We start from the raw sequence: 18,631 nt of genomic DNA, 5'->3' as shown, positions 1-18,631 counted from the left end.
CTGTAACTTTGTGGCTTGCATCCTTACAATTTATAATTGATATTGTTTCCTGGTTGCTTATTTGTACCCTATGACTCTCATTAAGTGTTGGACCTCATGATTCTTGAGGAAGGTATCTTGTCTTTTTATGTACACTGAGAGCCTTTGCACCAAAGACAAATACCTTGTGTATGCATTCACACTTGGCCAATAAAGAATTCTATTCTATTATTACTATTATTCTTCTCGTCCTTCCTAGTATCTTATCTCTTCCCACTTATGACTATAACCATGTTGCTTGTATCTTTAAATTTTATATTGTTTTATTTGTTTACTAATATGATTTGATAGCTTATTAGTAACCTTGACTATCACTTAAGTGTGGAATCTTTTTATTCTTGATGAATGTATTTTATTCTCTTTATGTACACTGAGAGCATCTGCACCAAAGACAAATACCTTGTGTGTGCAATCACACTTGGCCAATAAAGAATTCTATTCTATTCTATTCTATTCTATATTGTATTCTATTCTAATTCTACTCTAGTCTATCCTATCTTATCCTATCGCTATGCTATGCTATGCTATGCTTTGCTATGCTATGCTACGCTATTCTTAAGACTCTTAATTGCTTTAGGGCACTGGTCGAAATCCTGACAGGTAGAAGTCAACAAATTGATGACTGGAACCTTTCATGAGTGACTCGGGCTGCTTGCACCCAGTGTCCCCAAAGAAAGATGAGCTAGAAAAGCAACAAATTGAAATATAAAATAAAATATATTTCAATTAAGCTAAAATAAAGCACTAAGCCTACTCGGAAACCCAAAACGAAGTGTTGCATTTTTGCCAGAAACCTGGAAATATATATATATCCAGACAGAAACCCAATATTTTTTACTGTTGCCTTTTTGTTACATTTGTTATATTTGTGCTGATAAATAAATAAAGGGAGACTAGTATAGATCTATTTCAAGCTATTTAGCTCTCATCAGCTAGCCATACCCTTGCTGGGAATCGAACCTGTGCTCTATTGCCTCTTAGGCAGATGTAAGGCAACAGTAAAAAATATTGGGTTTCTGTCTGGATGGTCTCTTGTGACGAGCCGAAGGACAGAGAATGGAAGTGTGACCTTCCTCCCATATTTGGGCATACCAGGGGTTGTGACTTTAAATATATACCTTTCACCCTGGCCTGGCTGATAAGGAGTCGAGCTCTGTAGCTCAATGGTTAACACACCTGCCTAAGAGGCAATAGAGCACAGGTTCGATTCCCAGCAAGGGTATGGCTAGCTGATGAGAGCTAAATAGCTTGAAATAGATCTATACTAGTCTCCCTTTATTTATTTATCAACACAAATATAACAAATGTAACAAAAAGGCAACAGTAAAAAATATTGGGTTTCTGTCTGGATGGTCTCTTGTGACAAGCCGAAGGACAGAGAATGGAAGTGTGACCTTCCTCCCATATTTGGGCATACCAGGGGTTGTGACTTTAAATATATATATATATATGTTGCAACAGGACAAGCGGGAATTCCTTACTTCTGGAAACTTGTCCCGGACTTCCTTGATTTTCTCGCCCTTTTGCCCAATGATTGTCCGGTGAAAGCGCTGCTCGATGATCAGGTCCTTGGTGCGTTCATTTTCCTAGGAGAAGAATTCAGGGAAGGCGTTGCACCCAAAACAACTGCTTGTTTGGACCTCTTCCCTGAGGTAAGGTAAAGGTAAAGGTTCCCCTCGTACATATGTGCTAGTTGTTCCAGACTCTAGGGGGCAGTGCTCATAGCAATAGTAATAGCAGTTAGACTTATATACCGCTTCATAGGGCTTTCAGCCCGCTCTAAGCAGTTTACAGAGTCAGCATATCGCCCCACAGTCTGGGTCCTCATTTCACCCACCTCGGAAGGATGGAAGGCTGAGTCAACCTTGAGCCGGTGAGATTAGAACTGCTGAACTGCAGATAACAATCAGCTGAAGTGGCCTGCAGTACTGCACCCTAACCACTGCGCCACCTCGGCTCATCTCTGTTTCAAAGCCGAAGAGCCAGCGATGTCCGAAGACGTCTCCGTGGTCATGTACCCGGCATGACTCGGCATGACTCAACGCTGAAGGCACACGGAACGCTGTTACCTTCCCACCGAAGGATTTTTCTAGTTGCATTTTTACATGCTTTCGAACTGCTAGGTTGGCAGAAGCTGGGACAAGTAATTGGAGCTCACCCATCACGCGGCGCTAGGATTTGAACCGCCAAACTGCAGATCTTTCTGATCGACAAGCTCGGTGTCTTAGCCGCCGAGCCACCTTCCCTGAGGACTTCCAGCCAATAGGCAAGAGACATCCTTGAGGCAGCCCCAAGGAGCACCCCTCTCCTTACCATCCGAGCTGCCATTTCCAGCAGCTCCTTACTAGCCAGCTGAACGCCTTGAGGGTCTCCCTCGATCCGGATCAGGTTACTCTTCTCACTGTCGGGAGGAATGCGGACGGAGACTTTGTGCTGTTCCTTGATGCGGTTGACTGGGGAGGAAAATACCCAAAAAATTTTTTTTTAAAATGAACTGCATTCACCAACAGAAAGTCCAGGCAAGAACCCTGCAAGGAGTTAACCAAAACAAGAGTCCTTATCAGTCATTATGATAAACGGAAGGCTGTGAGCTCCCAGCAGGGAGGCGTCAAATTAAGTCACTTCAAACAGAGACATAAGACAAACCTCAGTTGTGGGCAAGGCAGTCTCACAAAACCCACAAGGAACAAACTTTCCAGATATACAAACGGTTGTCTGGGACAACAAAACCACGCCCCCCCTCTTCTATTCTATTTATTCCCCAGCCAGGGAGGGGCCAGTCAGCATCCATGTTTGTTTTGTTTCCTGAGCGGGTTCATTGTCCTCCATTGTTCACCTCTCCTTTTTTATATACAATACAATAGCAGAGTTGGAAGGGACCTTGGAGGTCTTCTAGTCCATCCCCCTCCCTAGGCAGGAAACCCTATAGCGTTTCAGACAAATGGCTATCCAACATCTCCTTAAAGACTTCCAGTGTTGGGGCATTCACAACTTCTGGAGGCAACTTCTCTTCCACTGATTAATCGTTCTACCTGTCAGGAAATTTCTCCTCAGTTCTAGGTTGCTTCTCTCTCCTTGATTAGTTTCCACCCATTGCTTCTTGTCTTACCCCCCAGGTGCCTTGGAGAATAGTTTGACTCCCTCTTCTTTGTGGCAGCCCCTGAGATATTGGAACACTGCTATCATGTCTCCCCTAGTCCTTCTTTCTATTAAACTAGACACACCCAGTTCCTGCAACCGTTCTCCATATGTTTTAGTCTGCAGTTCCTTAATCCTCTTTGTTGCTCTTCTCTGCACTCTTTCTAGAGTCTCCACATCTTTTCTACATCGTGGCGACCAAAACTGAATGCAGTATTCCAAGTGTGGCCTTACCAAGGCCTTATAAAGTGGTATTAACCCTTCACGTGATTTTGATTCTATCCCTCTGTTTATGCAGCCTAGAACTGTGTTGGCTTTTTTGGCAGCTGCTGCACACGGCTGGCTCCTATTTAAATGGTTGTTCACTAGGACTCCAAGATCCCTCTCAGTTACTACTATTGAGCAAGGTACCATCTATACTGTACCTGTGCATTTCATTTTTCTTGCCTAAATGTAGAACCTTACTCTTTTCACCATTGAATTTCATTTTATTAGATAAAATACGTATCTAATTTTATTAGATAAGATATGTATAAAAGTTTCTTTTGTTTTATTTTTGTTACGTAATAAAAGATTCTTTTGTGAGCAGAGTGTTGTCCGGATTCCCCCTTTAAAATTTCCACATAATTCATTCTACATTATATTTCCATTATTTCCAATTTCAGCTGTATTGCCTTTCTACTCATATTTTCCAATTTCTAAATTTTAACATATATAAACAATATCATTGTTTATATCATTCCCCCTCCTTTCTCTTGAAAAAACAAAATCATATCATTTCTTTTCCATCTGTTTTCTATTAGCAACATATGTCTTCAAGCTCAATTTTTTTAAGGACTATTCAAATGAGAGATATAAACGAGACTGGAAAAAAATGGATTGACTATATTCAAAATAAATATGGGTCTAGGAAATTTCAGATAGCTTATGATTAAGATCAGGAATGATACAAATTGTTTATAGTTAGCCTAGCAAGGAGAAGCTAAGCTCAATTTAAGGACGTTATTATTTTCTATTTTCTCTTTAAGTATATTTTAAACTGTTTTTGTTAAAGATTTATACCTTGTATTGGTTCTGGGAAGTCAGAGGGGGGGAAGGTTGGGGGTGGGTGGGAGGGAGGGAAGTATACTAGCTTGGAGGAGGGGTGTTGGATTTTAAGGTAATATGACTGTACATGTATACTGCTATGCCTTATTTTTTCTTTTTTATGTATATTGAAATGGAATTATAAATACCATCAACACAAAAAGCTCAATTTTTTTCTATGATCAGCATTTAACACAATTACTTTACACATTGAAAAGTATTGATGTGGCTCTCAGGCATCCTAATTAAAACATACTATTACCTTGTTTACAGTGTTTTACTTCATTCTGCTAGTTCATGTCATCATCGTTGTCCACCTCTCCTATCTGCTCTGCACATCCACACATCTGGAACAGGGCCCAGCTGTTCCTCGTCCTCACTTATCTCTGACTCCAAAGGCAGCTGCCTCTTTAGCTGCTCTATCTCTACGCCCGACGCTGAGGACCCATCAGAGCCTTCCCCAGGATCCAGAACTGGCCCAAGTTCTTCCCAAACCTCCTCACTGTGTGAGTCTCCTGCCGGCTCTGCTCCCTCTCTCCAGCGAAGTGTGATAGTGAAAATCCAAAAATCCCAAAACCACTGATCAAGATTGTAGACAGGGTTCTTCTGTATTTTGCTGGAGAGAAAACCACATCTCCTCATTGGGGTATTGCTCATTTCTTGATCCTTGGTCTGTTATCAATCTTGCTGTTCATTTGCTGCTCATCTGGGTGTAGATTGCTGGGGAGGAGGAGTTTTGGTCTTTTTGTTTCCTTTTTGAATTATTTATTTTTCTTTCGAATGGCATGTAGTCGTTTGTTTATCTCTATGTGCCTGGTGATGGCTGATTTGTTTAAATGCCAGGCTTCTAGGAATTTTCTAGCTTTTGGGATTCGCCTTAGACTAGGATGCTCACCGCACTGAAACCACGATTTACTCTGTCCATGTGTTGTAAAATTAAAATCATTTCCTCAGCAAAAGAAAAAAGGAAATCCAAAGACCGAAGAAACGCAAGTTTCAATGGCACCCGTCCGATTAACAGATGCAATAAAAGAAGGCGTCTTCAGGAACTTTATAATCCCCAAAGCAAAAGCCCCCGAGGACTTTTGAGCTATTCTCTGTCAAGATAACCTACGGTGCAGGATTGGAGCGAGATCAACTTATTTTTGGGGTTGATGGGAAACTAAAAAGCGGGAAGCAAAAATGCTCACCTATATCCCTGAACCAAGTCACACAGATGAGAATCAGGGTCCCCTTGAAAAAAGATTTAACACCCAGTATGGAAGAGGAAAAGGGCTATTTGGTTAATCTCTTTAAGGAGGCCGAAAAAGAGAGAACTTGGCTTCCATCACCTACTAGTCAGTCTGGGAAATCCCAAAGGTTATTTCCCCCCCCCAAAAGACAGCTGGACTTTATTTTTCCTTGAAGAAGTTTCGCTTCTCATCCAGGAAGCTTCTTCAGTTTGGAACTGAACCCAAGAGGCTTTCCTGGATGAGAAGGAAAACGTCTTCAAGGTAAAACGAAGTCCAGCTGTCTTTTGAAAAAGACCCTTTGGGACAACCCTGATCTGGATGGCTGGGGACTCTCCATGGACACGCTGGGAAATGTTAGCAGAAACGATTTAGTTGTTATTTAGTGGTTGTGTGTGTGCTTCAGCCTGTTCTGACCTAAGCTTCCCCAAAAACCGTGAGGCAGAGTCCTGGTCCTGACAAAATCCCTTTATTAAACGATTGTGAATTCCTCTCATTCACATTCAGCAAAGGCCTGGCAAACGGTCTTTCGAAGGAATATTTATGACCACAGACCTCATCTATCTTGGAAAGCTGCCATGAAAATATTTTCCAAATGTGGTGCTGTGCAAGGAAAGACCGGGCACAGAGTCTCTGAGATTCACAGACAGACCTTCACACTCTTGAAATGAATCTAATGACCGAACGAAGGAATTGTTTCCTGCAAAAGCCCCCTCCCCTTTCGCTCCTCTTTTATTTCCTATGGGAGGGGCAATCAACTTCCACCTGTGGCTTTACTCCCAAGTCGACCTTGATTTCTGAGCTGTTCTTTTCTTCCTGGCAGCTCTGCGCATACGCACACTGGGAACAGGCTTTAGCTGTTCCTCTACGTCACTGCTGTCTAGCTCCGTAGCAGAGGTGGGTTCCTACCAGTTCGCACCTATTCGGTAGAACCGGTTCGTCAAATCTACCGAACCGGTTAGAAGAGGTTTCACCAGTGGACCCAGAAAGCCGGCCACACCTACAGAAGAGGTTCCAAAATTTTTTGAAACTCACCACTGGTCCTTGGATATGATTATTCTACACTATCATGCTCATATTTATAAAACTCAGTGCCTCTGTGAAAGGTAAGGATGACTACTGCATTTGTGGTGCAACCAGAACATTGCGTGTGTTGAAGTTGTTTTAACGCAAACCAAAGATGCCTTTTAAAAAACAAGTTTACATCATATTCTTATGCATGCCAGTGCTGTGTGTGAGGTAATTTAAGGTGGTTCTGACAAGTGTCGTCGGCATCTTCATATCTGGTCACATGGGCAGCAAGCAACTCCCATCCGGTCACATGGGCGGCAAGCCACTTCCATCCGGTCACATGGGCGGCAAGCCACTCCCACAAAGAAGGCCACACCCACAGAGTAGGTTCGAACAATTTTTGAAACCCACCACTGCTCCGTAGGCACCTGATCACTGCCAGACAGCCTCGGCCCCATCTCTGTCTCCGACACAGAGCCCTTGTCCAAGCCTTCCCCCAACCTCCAGGACTGGCCCATGCTCCTCCCCAACCTCCTCACTGTCCGACTCTGCTGCCAGCTCTGCTGATCGCTGGCAGGCCACAACACAACTTTACAGTGATCGGCGGGAAAATTAACCCTGCCCCAGCCACCTCAACCCTTCAGGGTTCGTTTATTGCTCTCTAGACTCACTGTTGGCTCCGTTTTTCCCAATCAGATGGCGATGAAACCTCTGGTCAATAAGCACTTCGGTGTAGTCCATCCGTCTGAGCTGCAGAAGAAGACGGGGTGGTGAGACACAAGACTTGCAAGACAAACATGGGGCCTCAAGACAAATAGGATTCATCCTCGGCATCAGTAATCACATCAAAGACTTGTGACTTCAACTCCCAGGATTCCCCGGCCAGTTGAAGTTCACAAGTCTTAAAGTTGCCAAGTTTCGAGACTCCCGAGCTAATGTAAAACCGAATAGGTATGGCACACTGTCTCACTTCCCTTACCTCCAAGCAAGGGTGGCCTTCAATAATTTTAGCAAGGGGTTCTCTGCCCGGTTGCTGGGTGGGCATGGCTTAGTTGGCCTCCTGCACCACCGGGGGTGGTGTTCTTGCCCCACCCCCAGGCTCCGGAGGCTTTCCTCGAGCTTCCGGGAGGGCGAAAACGGCCTCCCCCATTTCCAGCCTTCCCGAACTTCCAGTAGATTCGTTTTTCGCTCTCCCCGAACCTCCATGCATGCCCTAAAGTTACCTGAATCTAAAACGGGCCACGTGGGGACTCCTTGGAGGGGTGGGGTAGGAGGGGCCAGCCGGGAGTGGGATTTGGGGTTCTCAAACTGAATCTTAGCTGGAGGTTCTCCCGAACCCCTGCGAACCCCCAGAAGCCCACCCCTACCTCCAAGGTACCTTCCAGCCCTTTGATTCTATGATTCAGTTAACCTAACAACAAAGTTCTTCTGAGATTCTTAAAAATAAACACACACACACAAAACTGCATCTCAGTGGATTTTCAGTGTTCACAGGTTCAGAATGGATGCCTGAATTTGGAATCTATTTGTTCCCCCATTAATACAGTTTTGCTAAGGTTTTCCAAGCAATCCTTGTTTTCTGGGAAATCCAGGGCCCTTTTTGGCAACGTGGCAAAAAAGGTAGAAGTAAATTTTTCCTTTGTCCAGTCGTGTCTGACTCCTAAGGGGCGGTCTTCATTTCTGTTCCTTAGCAGAGGGAGATAGCGTTGTCCGAAGAAACTTCCATGGTCAGATGGCCCGCATGCCATATGCAGGCACACGGAAGGCTGTTACCTTCCCACCAAAGTGGTACCTATTTATCTATTTCCATTTGCATGCTTTCAAACTGTGAGGTGGGCAGGAGCTGGAGCAAGGAACCGGGAGCTCACCCTGTTGTGTGGCGCTGGATCTTGAACCTGGGAGCTCACCCTGTTGCATGACAATGGGTCTCGAACCTGGGAGCTCATCCTGTTGCATGGCGCTGGGTCTCAAACCTGGACTGTCACCTTTCCAGCTGACAAGCCCAGCTTCCTTAACCACTGAGCCAGGGGTGGGATTCAATCAGTTCGGAACGGTTCCAGCAAAACCGGTAGTTCCAACAATCAGCTGGGGAGCGAACCGGTTCGTGCCAACGATCAGGTGGGCCCTCCCACCCGCTTTACTTATCTGTATCCTCTCAGCTGATTCGCGTGGCAGAGCGTATTTCTGCGCCTCAGCTGTGTGACTCCCCAGAAATAACGTGGAAGGTACGTTTTGTTAAAACTGTGCATGTGTGCAGAGCACGCATCAGGCGTGGGGGAGCGCAGAGCACGAGCGCGCAAAGCACCCAATCACCGAACCAGTTGTTAAACCGGCAGGATCCCACCACTGCACTGAGCCATCACCCTACTCGCAACATGGCAAAAGCTGGTATCAAACTGTGTGGGGGAGAAATAACCCACAGGACTGCAGTTTCTGTTATTGGACTTCTGCTGCCCGTTTGAATAGGCACGGCTCTGGATTAGTTTTTTTTGAGGAAGTTTTAAGAGGCACCTCAGAAAGAGCAATTCTGGGCGTTTTAAGCAGCCTCTTCTGCAAATAGTTCTGTGTCACCTCGCCAACGGGCGGCCCTCGTAATATCACTGGCAAACTTCACACCGCTGCCAAGGAGGCAACAGATAAATGGCTGATCTGAATCTAAAAGGTTTGTTCTTCCTGCTATAGCAAAGAATCTGATGAAGAAAGAGAGGAACAATACATGTAAGATTCACAAGACAACTCACCAGGTCCCGAATGATTTCCTGAATCTGGCTTTGGGCCAACTCAACCTCCTCAGTGGGTCCTTCCAGAGTGATCTTCTCATCGCCGTCCGTGAATTCAATGTGAACCTAAAAAAAGCAAGCCGTGTCTGTCTACCTTCAAGAAGGGTTGTATGTCTTTCTCCTTCTGTCCTGGCCACTTTTTACAGAGGCACAATTGAGAACATTTTAAACAAACTGCATCCCTGTTTGATTTGGTGGCAAGCATTGCCTCAGATAGAAAGCCCATACAGAGAGTGTTGGGGACAACTGAGAAGATTATAGTAAGCTCTCTTCCCATTATTCAGGATACAACTTATGAGCGCTATATGCTTAGAACTCAAAGCATTGTTAGGGACACCCATTTCATGGTCTATTTTTATTGCTCCCCTCTGGGAGAAGGTTGTGAAGTATTTCTAGCAGGACTGCCTAATAAGCCACAGTGGCGCAGTGGTTAGAGTGCAGTACTGCAGACTACTTCTGCTGAAAAACAAGCCCGGAGAACCGATTCGGGGGCCATGGCAGGCCTGGATTGCTGCCGGTTCCAGCGACTCAGGCCACCAAACCATTACCAGTTCAGCTGAACCAATCCAAACTGGTAGGGAGCCACCACTGATTCAAAATTTAACTCCTGCTTTCCCAGTATCCACAAGAGAGAGGCAGGCTTTTATTTTTAAACAATATTTCATGCATTAAAACCAGAGATTTTTACTCTTGCTATTTTATTTATAGCTTTGTTATTTTAGGGATACTTGCCTTAGGGAGTTGCTGGGTAATTCTGCCAATATTCTGTCCTTTCTTCCCAATTATAAAACGATGTAACCAAGCTGGGGCCATTACTTCAGCTACCATCACACTCTTCGCCTGAGGAAAAGGTACAAGAAGAGTTTCCCGGCATCATTCACAAGAGTGATGTTGACAACCTGGCTACAGACAGGTCTCCATTCGAGTTAAGATATCTTTTCCTCTTTTAATTCATCCAAGGATTTTAGTTGTAATACACCCCTTTCTAGGGTAAGAAGCTGTCTGTAAGTAATTATATCCTGTTTTTGTACTATGTTCATATTTTCTATTGCATGTCTAGGAATTGCCCACATGGGTATCTTATCATTTAATTTGCATTGATATTTTTCCCAGACCCACAGTAAAGCATTCCTTAAAATATGACTTTTAAAATTCTTGTCCACTTTTTTGTTATATAGCAGGTAAGCATGCCAGCCATATACTCCTCGATATTAAGTATCCTACCATTTGTTAAATTAATCCAATCACTAATTACAGATAAAATTACTGCGTCGTAGTATAGTTTTAAATTGGATAATTTCAAACCTCCCCTCTCACGCACATCTTGCATTATTTTTAGTTTTACTCTTGGCTTCTTCCCTGCCCATACAAATTTATTAATACCCTTCTGCCATTCTAGCAGGTTCACATCTTTTTTAAGTATAGGTAGCATTTGGAAAAGAAATAAAAATTGAGGTAAAATATTCATTTTCACTGCTGCATTCGAGTTAAGATATCAAAGCTGGCCACATCATTATGCCAGCAAGTGTTTTCAGTGCTGCAATATCTGCATTCTGCCTCCAGGTGTCAATAGGGCATCATTGCAGCGTTCTCACACACCTTAGATGTGCAAGTTGGTCAATTACACCAAGCCAAAGTTAGTTAATCTTCAGTTTCCAGGATTCATATATTCATATTTCCCCGAAAATAAAACCGGGTCTTATTTTCTTTTGGGCCACAAAATAAACACTAGGGCTTATTTTTAGGGGTGTCCCCCCATGTATGAGAGGCCTACTTCTGTTTGCTCGCGGTGGGGATGGAGCTGCCCCACACCGGCTTCCCTCCGGGTCCCCGCAGCCAGCCACCCACTCATTTTCAGAGGCTGAAAATCTGAGTGTGTCTTATACACTGAATACAGCATTTTTGGCCTCCTGAAACCCCGCCCCCTTTGCAAAAATGCCCGTGCATAGCCTTATGGGGGCTTTCAGAGAGCTTCTGGGGGCTGGGGAGGGCAGAAATTAGCGAAAACCAGCCCGTTTTTCGCTCAATTTTACCCCCCCTCCCAGCCCCCAGGAGCACTCTATAACCCTCCTAAAGGCTGTCCATGCACTTTTTTTGACAAAAAAATGAGGTTTTCATGGAAAATGGATCGTTTTTTTATTGTTTTTTTGGGGGGGGCACCTCCCAGGAGCACCCTGCAAGCCTCCTAAAGGTTATGCCTGCCTGTTTTTTGAGAAAAAAAGAACAGGCCCGTTTTTGCGGAAAATGGGCCATTTTGGGGAGGTTTGGACAGTGCAAAACTTTTTGTTTATAATTTGCCTCTTCAAAACCTTGGGTCTTATACTCCGAAAAATACGGTACATAGGGAAATTAGGGAATTGTGTCTCCCCAAGGGTAGACTATAGCTGAGTCAGCTCAAAATTGCCACCAATATTTTGGGTCTTTCTTTTTAAATCAGAGGTTTCCAAAGCTGGAAACTTTTAAGACTTGTGAACTTCAACTCCCAGAATTCCCCATGGGAGAGGGTGTGGGCGTGGCCAATCAGGGGCGATTTTTACTGGCTCTGCGAACCGATTCAAATTGTCCCTACCGCCTCTCCCAAGCTGGGCCGAGGCGGTTGAATTTCACCCCTGAGTTACCCAAATTCTAGAGGGAAAGACAGATTTCGTTTCTTGATTTTGGCACACCTGGCTGCTAAGGCTGCTGCTGTGCTGATCCCATGTCAAATGTCCCAGGGTTACTGGGTCTTTGGGCGACTGTGGCAGAGGGTTACCTTGGCATAGACCTGAGTTAGGGCTGGCCCCAGTTTGTCCGGCTCTCCACGCAGAATGATGGTCTCCGAGCTGCTTTCAAGGGGCGGCATCTCCACTGAGACTCCCGTGGTGTCTAGGATTTCCTGCAAGGTGTTTCCTTTTGGGCCGATGATGTACTTGTGCTGGGACTTCTTCACCTCCACGGAGATGGTGGTGGTCTTGCGCTTCTGGAAGACAGCCAGAGGCAGCTTCAAAACCAGAAAAAGATGCAAAGCCAACCTTCATCTTAGCCTCCCAATAATCCTGTCGGAAGGAAAGACGATCCTCCACCTTTTCACTGGGGCTGATGCTTACATGTCCCGGAACAACATCAGGACTGAGAGTTGGAATTCATTGTTGGAATGTATTTCAATGCAACAACTACAGTAGTATTCAGCCTATAAATGACAATGGCCTTAAACACTCAAAGAGCCTTTTGGACCCGTTTCCCACAGAAAAGAAAACATCGGGAGCCACAAAACCCTTCCCTTGCCTGACTATTTCCTGAGCATCCACAAAGCTAGCATATGTAGTTGAATTAAACAATTCTGTTTTCTTCTAAAACTTTTCTTTTCTTGGGTTTATCCGTGGTTGGCCTACCAGGGTCGAAAGGCTCAATACATCGCAAGCCGGCGTCTTGCACATTGACGGTTGTGACGCACCTTTTGAGTGACAGGGAGCCGCAGCAGAGGTATGAAAGAGCCACATGCAGCTCCAGAGCCGAGGGTTGCTGTCCCTTGGCTTTGAGAGACAAGGCAGAGCTACAGCCAGGGGAATGATCAGATAAGAGGCAGCTTAGCCTGTAGTAGCAATGAGGATGTGGCAAATGCCTATCAAGTAACCCTCCTTAGATTCTTGGGCTTTAAACGTGGTGGGGAAGAAAGGTACTTTTTGATTTGCAAGGTTCTGTTAAGGTAACCTTACCATAAAGTAGAATTTGTTGTGTTTCCTGTCTGGACTCTCTTGCAAGGCTGACAGTAGCTGATCTCAAAGTATCAGACTTATGGCTTGAACAACATTGGAAAGTTTAAACACACAACACACACAACTGCACATCCAGGTGCTATATTCAGGTTGAAAAAGAGGTACGGCCTGGGTGAGAAATATGCCCCGTTTCTTCCCAGACACGAGGGAAAGGTTGGTATGAAATCCTTATCGGCCTCAAAGTCCTTCTATTTTTCCCCTCCTTTTATAACTGTTTCTTTCTTGTTTTTCGCTACCGAGAATCACTCAGGCGACACACATCAAAAGACGCAGAGGGTCACTGCTCTGAAATTGCTTGCCTAGCGAAACTGCCAGGTTTTCTGTTCAACTAGCAGCAAAAATGTGAGGATTGATGTTCCTAAGAATCAGTGGTGGGTTTCAAAAATTTTAGAACCTCTTCTGTAGGTGTGGCCTGCTTGGTGGGAGTGCCTTGCCAGCCATGTGACCAGGTGGGAGTGGCTTGCCGGCCATGTGACCAGGTGGAAGTGGCTTGCCAGCCGTGTGACCAGGTGGGAGTGGCTTGGCAGTCATGTGAATAAAAATATATATATATAAAAAAAAGATTGGCAGTTCGGCGGTTCGAATCCCTAGCACCGCATAATGGAGTGAGCTCCCGTTATTTCTCCCAGCTTCTACCAATCTAGCAGTTCGAAAGCATGTAAAAGTGCAACTAGAAAAATAGGAACCACCTTTGGTGGGAAAGTAATCGCATTCCATGCACCTTAGTCATGACGGCCACATGACCACAGAGACATCTTCGGACAGCATTGGCTCTTCGGCTTTGAAACAGAGGTGAGCGCTGCCCCCTAGAGTTGGGAATGACTAGCACATATGCGCGAGGGAAACCTTTACCTTAGCCCCTTCTAACTTGAGGACTTTATGAACTCACACCCAATAACTTGGAAATGTTTTTGCTCCCAATCTGTCATGTGTGAACAATCAGGCCTCCATGTGAAGGATTCGATTTCGCATTTTATTGTTCACAGGAATCATTTCAGACTAAGCGTCTGTACCTGGGTAAGGTTCAATAGCATTCAAGGGAGATTGGCTTTTGTTTCCTTGTGGCTACATAGAGATTCTAAACTAATTCCCCATTTGACTCCTCCCCCTGGCTTTGCCAATCTCTCCCCAACACAATCCCAGCTACTCTGCCTCTGAGAAGGGATGGAAACTTGAAGAGACAAGGAAGAAAACTGCTGCCAGAGCGGAATAAGAAATATGGCGACAGATACTGCAATAGTGTGGACCCTCCGCCCCCCACCCCCCACCCCCGAGAGGTCTCCCAAGCACTACCTTGTCCTCGTAGATTTTGCGGATACGCAGAAGAGCCTGGGAGACAGGTTCCTTCTCCCCAGTAATGATGATCTCATCTTTGCTGACGCTGGGTGGCGGGATGTTGATGCGTGCCCCTGTCTCCTGCATGATTTCCTGGACCGTTTTGTTGAAGGCCCCCGCGATGAATGGGTGGAAGACCTTCTCCAGGTTCAAGCGCTCCACGGCTCGTTTGTCCTATAAAAGGAAAAAACCCGGAGAAGCTTCAGCCTCACTAGAGATGAACAAAGAGAAAGTCGGAGCTGAAGAAGCTTCTGGGATGAGAAGCGAAACGTCTTCAAAGAAAAACAAGGGAGTCCAGTTGCCTCTTGAAAAAAGCACTTTCGGGACAGGCTTCCTTCTGTTCTACGTGACACAACTGAAGCTCTGGGAAGCCAGATTCACTTAACAGCCATGTGTTACTAACTTATCAACTGCAGGGATTCATTAACCGAGGACTGCCTGCAATTGTTGATTTATTTAAGAGCCGGGTGGCGCAGTGGTTAGAGTGCACTACTGCAGGCTACTTCTGCTGACTGCCAGCTGCCTGCAATTTGGCAGTTCAAATCTAAACCGGGACCAAGGTTGGCGCAGCCTTCCATCCTTCCGAAGTTGGTAAAAGGAGGACTCAGATTGTTGGGGGGTGGGGGGAAGATGCTGACTCTGTAAACCGCTTTAGAGAGGGCTGTATAAAAGCACTGGGAAGTGATATATACCATATTTTTCGGAGTATAAGACACAGCCTTTTCCCTCAAAAAAGAGGCTGAAAATCTGGGTGTGTCTTATACACTGAATACAGCATTTTTTGCCTCCTGAAATCCCGCCCCCTTTGCAAAAGTTGCTGTGCATAGCCTTTAGGGGGCTTCCAGAGTGTTCCTGGGGGCTGGAAAGGGCAAAAATGAGCAAAGAACAGGCTGTTTTTTGCCCCCACCAGCTCCCAGGAGCACTTTACAAGCCTCCTAAAGGCTATGCCCTTATTTTTGACAAAAAATGGGCCCGTTTTCATGAAAAATGGGCTGTTTTTTGCTCATTCCCCCCCCCCCCGAGCCCCAGGAGCACTCTACAAGCATCCTAAAGGCTATGCATGCCCTTTTTCTTTGACAAAAACCGGAGCTGTTTTCACAAAAAACGGGCCATTTTTGGGAGGCCTGCAGAGTGCAAAAACTTTTTTTTTTTAATTTGCCTCTTCAAAATCTTGGTGTGTCTTATACTCCGGTGTGTCTTATATTCTGAAAAATACGGTAAGTCTAAGTGCTTATTGCTATTTTCAATGGAAGCCTGGTGTGAAAAAAGACAAACGCTTTCCCGAAATTAAGAAAAAACTAACGTGCAAGAACCCTTCCTCGCCTTTTAGGAGAAAAGGTACTCATTAAAGTTTTTATTTGGTTAACTCTATGGTAAAATTAACAGCACATAATTCCTCCTTTGAAAGACTTTGTTGTGAATGGGCAGAATTCACTGTAAATGAATAAAAGGATTTCTTGCTGGAACAAGGATTTTGTTTCATGCTCTTGGGAAGATTCAGTCAGAAGAGAGTGCCTGCTCATTGTTCTAGAATCAAGACATAGCCGCATCAACTGCAGAGGACATTCAATATTATCTCTTGTGAACTTCAACGTCGCCATCCTGTCGCCTTTCGGAGAAAAGGAGAGGGGCCCAGCCGCTCACCTGCTCTGCTGAGATGAGCAAGATCTCATGACGTGCTTTCTCGATGCCTTCTTTGGTGCCAGTGATCTTAATCTGGCTGCTGGGATCCTCGGGCCGTGGGATGTTGATCTTGGTGGCTGTCTTGAGCTCGAGCTCCTGCAGTTTCTCGCCGTTCTTGCCGATCACAAAGCGATGGTGTTCTTTGGGGATTGTGACAGTAGCTGAAGCCTGTGGGAAGGAGTGATGTATGGAGAGGGATTAAAGCATCTGAGGGGGTAGATTCACTGGAAAAGCAGACAAAGAACAGAACTTTACCCAAGGTCAAGCTGTCAACTCTGAGAACCTGGCCAAAGCCATCTTCTGCTGCTTCATAGTTGCCACAAACTAGTAGAGGGGAAGGGGAGACATGATAACCTAGCTAGCAGTCAAAACAAAAAGCTTTCTCATGGGAACCAAGGTCAGATACACAGGTGGCTGTTGAAGAGAGGAAAGTTAATCAACAACCCAGCCAAAAGTCCGGAGTGAAGAATGTAACCTTTGATAATAAGGGAGGAGATTGATTGCTATTTTTTTATGCTACTACCGTGTTTCCCCGAAAATATGACATGTCCTGAAAATAAGGCCATGCCAGGTTGCTACTCATTAGCATGGTCATCTCATGGCTGCTGTGTTGCGCTGCTGCGACAGTGCAACCCAGCCGTTTGCCCCTGAGGCTGTGCCCGGCTCTTCAGGAGCCCGCTCACAAGAGAGCAGCTGCCCAGCAACCCCCCAAAATAAGCCCTCCCCTAATAATAAGGCCCAAGCCATATTTGGGGGGGGGGGCGTCAAAAGAAAATAAGGCTTAGCAGTGTGAAGACGGACTTTCAGGCTGTTCCTGAAGGACCATCTAAACCGGATCATCTGGATGGTCCTTTTTTGGACCCAAGCTGTCCCGAAGAGACAGTGAAAGGTAGGGGAGACCCAGTGGTCCCAGAGATGTTCGCAAAGTCTCTGGGGACCTAGGAAAAACCCTCTTTGCCAGTGATTTCCGAACCAGCCATAAGGCTGATGAAACTGCGGATAGCCCTAAGGAGACTGGATAAGAACATGTCGTTTGGTGTGAGTTTTAAATCTTTTTTTATTGGAAAGAGAACACTCTAAATTTGGAAACTTAGTTTAAAATAAGGCTGACTAGTGAGCTCACAAGAGAGCAGCTACCCAGCAACCCCCAAAAATAAGCCCTCCCCTGATAATAAGGCCCAAGCCATATATTTGGGGGGGCCAAAAGAAAATAAGACCCTGTCTTGTTTTCGGGGAAACATGGTAGTTAATAACCCGGCGTTGCTCAGGTATTTATTTATAGGGGGGAAATGTCCAGACTAAACCTAATTTCTAATGCTGGATTTTCCCCCTTACTAGAGGGAACCCCCTTGTGGAGTACTGTGAAGCCATTACCATGGCAACTCCACTGCGCCATAGAGTAGAAGCCATTTTACGGCAGTACATTAGAAGCCATTTTAAGGCACAACAGGCTGTATCTTCACAGAACACCCCCCCCCCCCCCAGGGGTGTAGCCCCCAGACTGTTCAAAGGTGCTCCGGCAGAACTGGGACCAATAGGCCAATGGCCCCAGATTCTGTTGAAGGCAGCCTTCTACAAAAGATCCGATTTGCCGCCAGTTTTCGAAGGACGACGACAAAGTCAATGTGTCACCCTGGAAACCCTTAAATAATGTTAACTGTAATATTTTAAGTGCTGACTTGGAAGCAGGAGATGGTGAAAACATCAGCGCAAGGACTGCCAGGGAAGCTAACTTTTGATGCGTCACCTGGGTTTGAAGCCGAGCAACAATTTCCTTCCGTGCTTTCATCACAGAGTCCAGTTTGCCAGTCACCATGATGGACAGGCCCTGGTCCTTGGCCAAGGAAAGCTCAATATGAGCCCCCGTCTTCTGCATGATGTCCACGCAGACTTTGGCCTCGTCGCCTTCTCCAAACTGGCTGTTGTCCTTGTAGCGTCGCTCTTCCAGAGGGACGTGAAACACCTGTCCGGAAGAACCAGGCACTGTTATTGAAATGCTACAACAGGGGTTTGAAACTCTTATTTCCATTGAGGGCCACGTTAAGGTTTTGTTTTACCTCGGAGGGTTGGGGTGGAGGTGGCTGGGGGTGGCCATGATACAGGGCTTGTGGAGGGGGCACCTGTGGAGGCCATGGGCTAAGGCAGGACTTCCCCAAGACCCTCCCTCCCTCTCATAATCTCCTCCTTCCCTTCCCTTATATCCTCACATTATTTTTATATTATAATATATATTATATTTATTATATTATACAATATAAGGATTCCCTTGAGGATTCTCATCCATGGAATTCTTCCCAAGCTCTCTCTCTAAGTTTATTGAAATTAGCTCTCTTAAAGTGCAAGACTCTAGTTTGACTTTACAATACAATACAATAGCAGAGTTGGAAGGGACCTTGGAGGTCTTTGAGATTTTTTGAGATTTTATTAATATTTGTAGGCCGCCCTTTTCCCTGAGGGGACTCAGGGCGGCTCACATAAAATCAGGGGAGGGGAAGACGAACATTGACAAAGAGACATATAGTAAAATAGTCAGCAACATACATTCATCATTCGGGAGGGGCGGCTATCCTTGTCC

At 45.4% G+C, this 18,631-nt stretch overlaps 1 protein-coding gene across 1 annotated transcript in view; it reads right to left on the bottom strand.

The window, feature by feature from the left end:
- The window catches only part of LOC148046609 (vigilin-like), a 113,172-nt gene that overhangs the window by 37,587 nt on the left and 56,954 nt on the right, over positions 1-18,631 (bottom strand). The window contains 9 exon segments of the mRNA XM_087714172.1: positions 1,521-1,625; positions 2,353-2,492; positions 7,175-7,253; positions 9,245-9,349; positions 10,016-10,123; positions 12,036-12,242; positions 14,332-14,547; positions 16,018-16,224; positions 17,804-18,019. Coding sequence (XP_087570298.1) covers positions 1,521-1,625; positions 2,353-2,492; positions 7,175-7,253; positions 9,245-9,349; positions 10,016-10,123; positions 12,036-12,242; positions 14,332-14,547; positions 16,018-16,224; positions 17,804-18,019 — 1,383 coding nt within the window.

The sequence above is a fragment of the Thamnophis sirtalis genome, unplaced genomic scaffold (assembly GCF_051295495.1).
Source record: "Thamnophis sirtalis isolate CommonGarterSnake01/CBP01778 unplaced genomic scaffold, rThaSir2_p1.2 scaffold_4, whole genome shotgun sequence".
Lineage (NCBI taxonomy): Eukaryota > Metazoa > Chordata > Lepidosauria > Squamata > Natricidae > Thamnophis > Thamnophis sirtalis.
This window is presented reverse-complemented; position numbering and strand designations above follow the sequence as displayed.